Source organism: Armigeres subalbatus, chromosome 3, assembly GCF_024139115.2.
Source record: "Armigeres subalbatus isolate Guangzhou_Male chromosome 3, GZ_Asu_2, whole genome shotgun sequence".
In the NCBI taxonomy this organism is placed as follows: Eukaryota; Metazoa; Arthropoda; class Insecta; order Diptera; family Culicidae; genus Armigeres; species Armigeres subalbatus.
The window spans coordinates 390,791,358-390,803,659 of record NC_085141.1 but is presented as its reverse complement, the minus strand read 5'-3'; the positions used below and the strand labels follow the sequence as shown (position 1 = coordinate 390,803,659).

The 12,302-nt window shown below is 38.9% G+C and overlaps 1 protein-coding gene across 1 annotated transcript in view; it reads right to left on the bottom strand.

Annotated features, from left to right (window-relative positions):
* The window catches only part of LOC134226775 (MOXD1 homolog 2-like), a 387,300-nt gene that overhangs the window by 247,090 nt on the left and 127,908 nt on the right, over positions 1 to 12,302 (bottom strand). The window contains exon 2 of the mRNA XM_062707752.1: positions 3,688 to 4,114. Within this exon, the coding sequence (XP_062563736.1) occupies positions 3,688 to 3,972 (285 nt within the window). The 5' untranslated portion in view covers positions 3,973 to 4,114. The remainder of the gene's footprint in view (positions 1 to 3,687; positions 4,115 to 12,302) is intronic.

Genomic DNA, 12,302 nt, shown 5'->3' with positions numbered 1-12,302 from the left:
GCATGAAGAATGTTTTTATAGAAGTCGATTTGAAAGCGAGCGGAGGGCAATATTTGTGATGGCACACCGTATCCGGGAGCGTGGCAGAAAGAAGGTCGTGCGATATGTGCCATCACAAATATTGCCCTCCGCTCGCTTTCAAGACTTCTATAAACACATTCTTCATGCCTGCCGTATCCTAACGGAACTATCAATTCTATACTTTCGCCTCTAATTATATCATGAACATGTAACGTCTAAGTTTGGAAGATAATATTAGCATTTCCATATCATTGTAAATCGTTTAACTTCACGTAGAAGTTATATACTCAAATCATTAATTAATGTTCTTATATGTTATATGTTTCCAATCTACAAACGAGACAAACAAGACATCCTGAATTATCGCGGAATCACCTCTTTGTGCGCCTGTTCAAAGCTGTTCGAAATAATTGTACAGAAGTCACTGTTTTCCTGCTCTATAAACTACATCGAAGCCGATTAACACGGATTTTACTCAAAGCGATCAGGCTCAACGAATCTGGTGCAGTTCACCTCCAGCTGTTTGCGCTGCATGGATTCGGGGTGGCAGACGGACGCTGCGTATATGGACTTGAAGGCGGCATTTGATACAGCGGACGATGAAATCCTTCTCTCCAAATTGGAGAAGCTTGGCGTTTCATCAAGCTCTGTGCTTTGGTTCCGGTCCTACCTGATGAACCGCTCGGTACGGGTTAAGATAGGTTTGTCGGAGTCGGAAGCATTCTGCAACAACTCGGGAGTTCCGCAGGGCAGTAATCTAGGCCCTTTGCTTTTCTCGATTTTCATAAACGATGTCTCGCTGTTGCTACCAGCCGGCTGTCGCTTATTTTACGCAGATGACACGAACATTTATGAAATAATAAAATGTGACACGGACTGCTTGGAGCTACAACATATGGTGCATACCTTCGCAGATTGGTGTTCGCGTAATTTGTTGTGTCTATGTATCGAAAAATGCAACATCATTTCGTACCACCACAAGAATATGCCGTCATGCCGATCATCTTTGACTATAGCCTTTCTGGACGTAGTCTTACCCGAGTGCGGCACCTGAAGGATCTCGGCGTTATCTTGGACAGTGGGATTACCTTTCAAGTTCACTACAACGACATAATCGCCAGAGCCAACCGACAATTGGGCTGTTCAAAATTGCAGACGAGTTCCGTGTTCCATTTTGTCTCAAAGCCCTCTACTGTTCGCTGGTACGATCAATTTTGGTGTCGAATGCTGTCGTATGGAGCCCATTCCACGTCAGCTGGATCGTCCGAATAGAAGCTATTCAAAAAAAAAAAGTTTGTTAGATATGCACTTCGGTTCCTCAGGTGGCGCGACCTTATGAACCTGCCTCTGTACGTGGAGCGTTGCCGTCTTCTGCAAATAGAACCGCTTGAGGTGAGACAATCAATTGCTCAGGCCGCTTTTGCTTTGCTAACTCAGCTAAATTTGTACGCTCCCAAGAGGCCACTTCGTCAACGAGATTTTTTGTACCTGAACCTATGAAGCATGGACTATGCTTTACACGAGCTCAATCGTTCTATTAGCCACTAACTAAATAAGTTTTCTTCTGATGCTCAATCTTTTCAGCACCGCTGATCTTTTCCAGTTAGGTTAAGTTTTATTCATTGAGACATCATCTGTCTGTTGGATTTTAATTATTATAAATAAATAAATATCAGTGATGGCGACTTCGACTAAGGTTCTGTTACAAAAATATAACCAAAGAAGTGCCAGACGAAGCAAGAGGCTTTTTATTGGAGATATGGTGTTATTGGTAACTGATGGCGGTTTTTGTTATGTATCTGAGTGATTGTGAAAATCTTTTGAGCTCGATTCAATTTAAAGTTCTTAATCGATATTTCCCATTGTTCAATCAAAGCTGAGACACTTTGAATAATTTGTTTTAAATAGTGTAGGTGGTCACAAAGAAGTAGTTCACAACCTAGATTTAGAACTGTGACCATTGATGGCGCCCTGATTCAAAAGATCTCATCTAATTAAAAAGAATCTAAATTCAAAATTCAAAAACTAACACCCCATAGATTACATTGCATGGACACCTATAATATTTCACATGTTTCCGCCTATAATAATAATGTCATTAGAAGGATCACGAAACTAGTAGCCAAACCTATGAAGGGTATTGTTATCCACTTAGAATGCATTTTAAGAAAATAATCATCCTGATATTTGCCATCATTGACTATTTAGACATTTCCCGAATCACGTATGGAGCTGATGACATTCCATTTGTAGCGTGTGTCATTTGGTATTTATGGTAAAATGGACATTGAGGCGAATCGTGACAAAGCCATTCAGTTTGTCATTTGGGATAAAGGACGGAACAGTGCTCAGTGCGGAACAGTTTCTAAACATTTCAAAATATTTCAATTCTCAAGGAACAGGAACAACATTTCTGCAACAGAACGCTCCCGAACCGTGGCCAACCAAGAGGTGTCAGCATTATAGAAATATATAAATAGCAAGGACAAGCCCTTCGCCAGCACCCAGACAAACACCCGAAACAATGAAGGAAAAGCATTGTGCTGCACCTATATAGTGCCGCGACAGCCGGGCCCTAGGCATATCACGCACCATTAAAATGTAAAACACACAGCAGACGATCGCACCGTTTGCTGCACCCCAGGATGGAAAATCGCCCAGCACCGGCGACGACGGCAGGTGCATTCTGGCGGTTGAAGGATTTCCGTGCCAAGTTTCCGGCTATGGCACCTCTACTTTTCCACGCCATGTCCCACGGACTCGGTTCCCTTGGACGGACCCATGCGATGGGGCTCGGGAAGGTATCTGCAAAATTAGGAAAATGAAGTTGTGAAACAGGCGAGCTGAAAGCCTAATGAATTTAAACAGCCCGTTTTCCCCGCGGGACGACACGGAGGACCGGGGTTGGTAGGCGAGGATTATGCTGTGAATGGGATCCGGCTGCATGTTCTGCGGGTTTTGGTTGGCGAATGTGTCAAAGTTTTGGTTTGAATTTGCACTTGCATCGCCAGAGAGTGTGGATGGTTTTGGAGGTGTGTGATGTTTTGTCTGGTTTGTGGGTGCCCCACAGTGTGATGCATTGTTGTGCGGAATGCTTCAACCGGATGTGTTGGTTTTTGACATAATCAATGAGAAAAAATCGTTTTGCAAGTAAATTTGAATCATTCAATAGTTCGTATTTCCTATCTGTAACTTGTTTTGATACAACTACACGTACATTATCAAAAAATATCAGCAAATGATTCGGAATCTTGATGTGGAATAGTAGACACAATTTTCTAGAACTCAACAGAAAATGTATTTGATTACCATATTACCGCACCGTCGTTTGTACATTTTATCGTAGTAGAAGAAATTGTTTGTATTGGCTTAAAACATTGTCTTTCACTTACTCTTGATTTTTTTTCAGTTTTTAATCCAAATAACGAAATAAAGAATATGTTCTATTTCGGCAATCAATCTAAAAAACAATTTTGATCCCAAGTTTCCGGTCACTTTTTGGGTCATTTCTAGATTAGCTCTGATGTACAATCGGGCACATAAGTTCCGTTCGATAACGAAAAAGAAATATTCTTAAGAGAACTCTATCATCGATAGCTTCTCCAATATCAAGCCAGCATGTATCTAATATGGCTGATGTTAGTGCATCAAATACTCAAGACTCACCTGAAAGTGGCTCTGCCCATCTTCCATCCACCCAACGACGATATCCGAATCAGCTAACGTGCCATCATAGGAGAACCCCAAACCCACATATCCCTGTGTCCGACTCTGAACCTCGAACGTAATATCCTGACTGGTGGAAGTCCACAGCAGCCTATAGTTGGGATCAAAATCCATCACGTGATCCCACGTGCTCCCGGCGATGCTGATTTGCGAACTCCACGCCACCAGTAAGCACTGAAAGCTTCGCACTAAGGTATTGATTCTTCGCATTTTAGCAACTCCCATTTGGCGTTCACTACACTTTCCAAAACTATACAAATCCCTGAAATTTATCTTTAGTTTTAACTAAAACACTCCCGTTCTCACGACGATTTCCGCTGCAACGACCAGCTCCGATTATCCACGACAACACAAACGCGACGAACATCTGAAATGAAACAAGAGGACAGCAGTTAGTTTTATACAAGTGACAAGTTTAGGAACACATTTTTATCTAAATTATTAATTATTACACAGTACACGGCGCTGGATGGTGGCCGACAAAATTGCAACGAAAGTATGATGAACACACTTTTCCACTGCTCCTCCCAAAGTCGGTCCATAAATTAGCTTTAATTAAATGTATCTTCCCCAGAGTGACTTGCAGTGGCGTTCGCCACTGCCATTGCAATGCGCATTTCCAGAGCTGCAATATTTCTGCATTCTTCGCACAAGGCCTGGATTCATAACTTCTCCGTTACGTGTACTGCAACTGGTTGCCGTTGGTCCCTTCTTCTAGCAGTGCACAATGGTCGGATTCGTTAAATTTCACGACATAAATCGATAACTCGAAAACCATCAGTGCTAGAGTTTTGACGTCTTCAGAAGAAATGATCTACAAGAAGTGATCTATTTTTGGTGTAGGTGGTCATTAGGGTGGCCCTTCGGTGATATTTTTTTGGAAATGTGTTTTTTACCCTTTTGAGTTAGGAGTTCATATAATTCTACAAAGTTGTAGAGAATTTAATTCTAAGCATTTTTGCCTAATATACATTTATTTTATCTCATATAGGTCATGTTTTATGACAAAATTGCTAAATTTAGATAGGGTGGTCCCGAAAAAATAGTTTTTAGCGTCCACTTTCATCAATTCAGAATATTTTCAAAAACTGTCTTAGCATCGCTTCATGGTCTTTGGATGGCGCATCTTTTGGTTACATAAGATGGTTGATAGCTTCTTTTTCAAGCATTTTATAAGCGTTTTTTATGAAAAAGTGATATTTTTCTGAGCATTCTACTGCAGCTAGTAGCAAATATTAGCAAAAATTTCAATCGTAATCTGAAAGTATACATGCAGGCCCATCAAATCCATGGTATTTCATTTGTCCATGTTTGTCCACTTTTGTTTGATAATCATATTAGTTTTTGTATGAAAAATCAGCTATTCTATGGTAAACACATAGACATACCATATCTCTGATTTCGCAATATTTGGTAGAATCATTCGTTTTCGAAAATAAATAAGCTCACTTTTTAATTTTGTCTGATTTCGATCCAGGGTGGTCGAAAAAATCAACATTTTGGAAAACATATTTTTTTTAAACATAATTTTTGAACTACTGGACCAATTATCAATGTTCATGGAATCATATGTAGTATTGGCGACCCTTACATAGAAACTGTGAAAATGAAATTATTCTGCGAATTAGCCATGAAAAACCAACTTGAATTTTATGATTTTGTATTTCGCCACAAAAGTAGCGCTCTTAAGCATTTATTTCATGAGAACACCTTAAAAACCGTTCCAGTAGTTAAAATGTCAAAATGATTTTTTCGACTTCTTTTCCACACGAGTTGATTTAAATATTTTAGATAAAGAACGATTCTTTGTGGGCTTTGTGGCCTTGCGGTTAGCGCCGTCAATCGTCTAGAGGCATGGACTATGGAACGTGGGCTCGATTCCCGCCTCGATAAGAAGGAAACTTTTTGTGATCGAAAAATTCTCCACCGGTCCACTGGTTGTTACGCGTCCTGTCGGTTGTCTAGGTGTTAAGTGTTCAGTCTGTACGACCTCTGGTCAAGGACGGTGTTCTTGTCTTTTATTCTACCAAATATTGTGAAAATTCAAAAGATGATATATGTGTTTCAACCTAATTTTTCGTACAAAAATAATAGTATCGTCAAACAAAAGTGGTCAAAGATGGACAAATGAAATACCATGGATTTGATGGGCCTGCATGTATACTTTCAGATTACGATTGAATTTTTTGCTAATATTTGCTACTAGCTGCAGTAGAACGCTCAGAAAAATATCACTTTTTCATGAAAAAAACGCTTATAATATGCTTTAAAATGAAGCTATCAACCATCTTATGTAACAAAAAATGCGCCATCCAAAGACCATGAAGCGATGCTAAGACAGTTTTTGAAAATATTCTGAATTGATGAAAGTGGAAGCTAAAAACTATTTTTTTCGGGACCACCCTATCTAAATTTAGCATTTTTGTCATAAAACATCACCTTTATGAGATAAAATAAATCTTTATTAAGCAAAAATGCTTAGAATTAAATTCTCTACAACTTTGTAGAATTATATGAACTCCTAACTCAAAAGGGTAAAAAAATACATTTCCAAAAAAAAATTACCGAAGGGCCACCCTAATGACAACTTACACCAAAAATAGATCTCTTCTTGTAGATCATTTCTTCTGAAGACGTCAAAACTCTAGCACTGATGGTTTTTGAGTTATCGATTTATGTCGTGAAATTTAACGAATCCGACCATTGTGCAGTGGCCTTTCTCCTATTTCGGTGATGTAAGTGGTGGCAACTGACCAAGCTATCACTCCGAGGAATATGAGAGTCGGGTCTGTTTTTTTTTTCTCTAGAATAGAGGTACTTCTACGTATCTGCAGGAAAGAGTGCAACGAGTCCGTCCCACTTGCGGTGGAAAAATGTGCGATTCTGATAACACGATGAACTACTGGCACAGAAAAGTAATGTGACTGTCGGAGCTGGTAGAACTGCAAGCTCCAATTTGGCCGATTGTGGAGTAAGGTCCAGGGACAGAAAGACTGTAAGAATTTGGATTGGTTGGACACGATGCGACAAGGAGCAATTAATTCATTTCATCTGACGTAATTATGTGTTTCATTTTAAAGATAGAAAGTAAAGCAAAATGTGTTTTATATTATGGAATATGAATTTTGAACTTGTTTAGTGAAATGAAGTATGACGTCGAATAAATTTCGAGTTAAATTAAAACTTTAAAAGGTAAATTGAATGCAGGGATTGAACTTATCATTTCATTATCATTTAGTATTCAGCCAATAGCTCATTCCAGAGGCGGAATTCCGAAAAGTGTTGTATGGCGGACTTCTAGCGCTGATTCCCCTCTACAACTTTGTCTGAGGGTACATTGCTCTATGTCTAATATCAACAGCGTGAAACGCTAGGATCACTCAATATACTAAACGATAATAAGTGTTATTATCATTTAGTATATAAAATGATACTAGCGTTTCCCGCGCTGAACAGTTTTTTCCTCTTACTTTTTTTAACTTTTCGATAGTTCATGCGGTTAAAAAAATGGTTTCTCCAAATGGCTATATCTATGATTAGCGAAAACATTTCCTTTCCTGTTTTCTCAACATTATTCTTTTTGTTTTCGTGTTACTAAGCCAAAGGGAAAGATGAGATGAACCTTTCCGCCACCGACGTCTGTTTTTGATGGCTTTCAAAAATTAAAACTGCTGTAAAATCAATCCTCAAATCAATTGAGTCAATCCTCAGTACGGTTCCAACATTATTGCAGAATCCGTTGGGGTCAGTTGTCCCCGGAAAAATCATGTGATACTTCAAACTTCATATTTTCACAAATTTTTATGGGAATGATATTTTTAGGGCACCTGGGCTCGGGATCAATCCGGCCACAATCTTGTAACTGCCGGTTGCTCAGCAGGGAGCCTTCCTGAAACTCCCTGACTACAATACACCTCAGGGTCGGCATGCTTAACGGGAAGTTTCGAGTTACAAGGAATGACCGCACGGAAGCTTGCTTGAGCTTGCTTGAGCTTGAGCTTGATTGACTGCTCGTAGTTGCTACTCCATTATGACTAGATCAGCTGTTCTTGCACAAGGAACCAACAGATGTTTACTTGGGACTAGCACACATCTTCAATGTACAAGTACTGGTGATCTCATTTGTTAGGTCATACTGGCGCCTGCCACGTCAGAATGCAAGTCAATGTTGGGAAGGGGGAGGAAATGATGATGCAATCACTCGCCCACTGCAAGCCGAATATACCTCTGCACTTGCCACGAGTTCATGCGGAATTTGTTGGAGTTTCTGGGTTAGGTTAGAGAGGCAGAGGTCCGTCTTGGTTAACGAGCTGCCAATGTGATAGATAGGAGAAGGTAACTGATGGAATTTCTAGTTGGATGTAGGAAACGAGCTCTATAGTTCATTTCCAATTCTAGTAGATTACTGTTAGAATACTCAAGTTGAAGGTATAGGAATAGTAATGGAAACGGTATGGAAGTCCATTTCCAGTTCTAGCGATTGCTAGAACATGAGAAATAAAGAGAAAGATACAAAGTAGGAGAATGGAACGGACCTGGGATTGAACCCACGACCTCCTGCGTATGAGGCAGAAGCAGTAGCCATATGACTACCAAGCCCGCTTGACAAGGAATGACCGCACGGAAGCACAGAAAAACTCACATTTATGGCATTGCTGACAACATTTATTCGGACTTTGCCGACTCACTCCCACACCGTCCCACCTTCTTAACCTACGCTAACCTTATCTTCCGGTAATCGCTTCTTATCTGCTAGTTCTTTCCACACCACGGAATGGTTTCGGTGATATCCTGGCGACCTATGCAAGCTCGAGTTAATGGGGGGGGGGGGGGTGGCTTTCTTCCCGCCAATTAATGGTTGACACTTCTTCCCGTAACGACTTGGTGGATAATTTTAGGGCTCCTGGGCCACTCTGGTTCAATCCGGCCTAAATCGTGGGGTCCTCCGGAATGACCATTTTTCAAATTTAGTCAAAATAGGAAGGGCGACACCTCAGTATTCATGACACTTCATTCCACAAAGCACTCGGGTTGAATCGGGCCACATCAGCCACAAACCGGGGACAGGAATTCTGAAAATATCATTCCCATCGTTGTCAGATTGAACCAATGTGGCTAGATTGAATCCGAGTGGTCCTAAAAGCCAAGATTTGTGAAATCATGAAGTTTGAGGTGTCACACGACTTGTGTTGACTTAAATTTGTAAATGGTCACCCCTTTTGTGGCCCCAAAGGATTCGGGAATATTTCTGGAACCGTCCCAGTATGAATCGAAAGTTGGGATCCATCCGGATCGAATGCAACTTGTTGCGAAGGAATCGGTCAATAAATGTGGTTCTTATATCAGTTTCAATTTTTAAAAGCCCTCAAAAACAGACGTCAGGGACGGAAAGGTTGAAAAAATGGGTTAGGGACAAATGGTCGAAAGGGCAAAAGGTCGAAAGACAAAACGTCGACGCGGCAAAAGACGTTGAACGGGACAAATGTTCGAAAGAGACAAAAAATCGAGAAGAACATTTATTAAATCAACTTTTCTTTTAATCTCCACATCTCGATATTGAAGGAACCATCGAGATAGGGAGAGATCGAGGAATGGAAGGAAAATTGAAATGGGTACTAGATCCAAAAAAGCTCGTTGCTATGAAAAACGACAACAAAACAAATGTCGTTTGCTGTTGTTGATATGTTTGTTATTGTCCAAAGCTGGTCTAGTAGCCTAAAAATTTGAACATATCGACATAAGGAGAGTGAATCCTGAACAAAATATGATCAGAACACATCGAGATAGAGAGATATCGAGATAGGGAGGTTATCGAGCCCAAAAGCCCAAATGTATGCAGATTGAAGGGACTGAGGAAACCATCGACATAGGGAGAGATATCGAGATATAGAACATCGAGATGTAGAGAGTCGGCTGTATAACAGAACTATCCCAAAATTCATAATAATGTTCCATAGTAATTACTCCTTCTTTAAAAATTTCTCATTCTTCAATTTTGATTGATGAGATGAGTGTGTTACTTCTGCTTGAAGTTAAATATATTTTATAAATTCCTTTAGAATACACCCAACTTACTATCAACTTGTTCTTGATTTACCTTTTGTCCCTTTGGACCCTTCGACCTTTTGTCCCTTTCGACCTTTTGTGCCTATCGACTTTTTGTCCCTTTCGACGTTTTGTCTTTTCGACGTTTTGTCTTTTCAACGTTTTGTCATTTCGATCTTTTGTCTTTCGGCCTCTTGTTTTCCGACTTTTCGTGCTTTCGCCTTTTGTCTTTCGACCTTTTGTCATTGCTTCGTGATGAACTAAATATTAATTAAAAATCACCAGAAAATATACGCCAAAATAAAATAAAATGATATTCAGTCAAATTAACAGTCAAATTAACATCAAATTAACATCAGTCAAATTAACAAATTAACAAAGAGTGTCCATGGTTTTGTGACAGAATATATACTAGGTATACAAAATAGCGTGACAGAGGGGGACCACTAGAAATCTCAAAATGAAGTGGACGTGATATTTGAATCCCGTTTTGCCGAGTTTCTGGAGGATTTCACCAAAGTTTTTCTGAAGAAATTTTTCAAGGAATTCCCGAAGAATTTCTTCAAGAAATTTATTAAACCATTTTCGAAGAAATTCCTAAAATTTCAAGAGAAATTCGTAAAGAATTTTCCAATGAGTTTCTAAAGCAATTTTCGTAGGAATTTGCGGTTCAACTTCTTAAGGTGTAAGTTTTCCTAAAGAAATTTCCAAGTGAATTCCCAAAAAGAATTCAAGAAATAAAAAAACATCCCCTGGGCTTAACGAAGGTATTTTGGATGGAATTTCTAAAACACTTTTAGAAGGAACTCCAAAAAGAGTGTTCAGAAGAATTTATAATGACATTTCGAGGAAACTCCTAAAGGAATTTCAAAAATAATTCGTAATGGAACTTCCAAATGTATCTCCAGATGATTCTCCGAAAAAAAATCGCGGGAATTCTCGAAGAAATTCTTTAAGAAATTTCCGGAACAGTTCTTTAGGAAGTTTCCTATTGTTTCCATTAAGAAATTACCGAAGGAATTCCTAAAAAAATATCCGAAGAAATTCATAAAAAAAAATATTCTCAAACAAAAATTTCCCTGAAGGAGTTCTCGAAAGTACTTCAGCCGAATTTGTGATGGAATTTACGAAGCATTTTAAAATAATATTTCTCCTAAATATATTATTCTAAAGGAACATCCGAGGAAATTCCAAAGAAATTTTTAAAAGCATTTCAAAAGAAATTAGTAAACGCATTTTTAAATAAAAATCCAACACATTTTTGAAGGAATAATTTCGGAACAATTTCTTAAGGTGTTTTCTAAGATGTTCTAAAGGAATTTCCTAATGATATTCCTGAAGGAAGTTCTGAACGAATTTTCGAAGAAAATTTCGAAGGCATTTCTGAGGGAATTCCTAACAAAACTTTTGGATACATTTCCGAATTAATCACCGGGAGAATTTCCGAAGGAGTCCCTGAATAAAATTCTGAATGTCGGAAATTACAACAGGAGTTCCTTTAGAAATTCCATTAGATATTCGTAGAATTTGGTAATGGAATTTTGAATAGATATATTGAAGGAATCACTAGAGCTTCCAAAGGAATAAATGGAGAAAGCTATAATTCTGAAGAAATTTTCGAAGGATAAGGCAATAGAATACCTACAAACAAAGCTTCGTAATATTGAAACTATAACCATAAATAATAAATAATTTATACCAAAATAACTGATGCCTTATCATTACCAGAACTCCCGTTCCGTCAATGCCTCAGTGGAAAAATCCGACTTAAAAAGGTAACTATTTATTGCGCCTACTTACTGCGCCGGAAAAATACCTTTTCTAAAAGCAAAATCCACGACAAATCGAATGGTGCTATATATTCGCCGGAAATTATGGCAACTAACCGTTTTAACCCATTTATCCCTAATAACATATTTTGTCTATGATAGCTATATTTTAAAACCGACTGTTGCTAGCTATTTCTATGTTTTCTAATGCTTAATCAGTCGAAAATACGAGTAGAATCTATTCCTACTTTGTACCATGACTGGAAGTAGCCGTTTTGCCCCATTTACCCCTGAAATCATATTTTTTCTATGACAGCTACAATTCAAACTCAATTGCGCCTGACTATTTCTATATTTTCTAATGCTAACTTAGAAGAAAATACAAATGGTAAAAATGGTAGAAAATAAGACCGACCTTACATCATGAGTGGAAGTGTCCGTTTTGCCTTATTTACCCCTGAGATCGTATTTTTTCTATGTCAGGTTCAAGTTAAAACCAATTGCGGCTGGCTATTTCTATGTTTTCTTCTTCTTCTTCTTCTTCATGCTAATTTAGTAGAAAATACAAATGGTATAAATTCTGGGCACTGTTGTCCTTCTGATATCAGCTAGAGTGAAAAGATACGCCTCGAGCGTCTGTTCACCAGGTGCGGCTCAAACAGCGTCTGCCTGGTACCCAGCGGCTGTTTAACGAAATGCTCTATCGCGTCAGCTATATCTAAGGTGGCAGCCCCATCATCA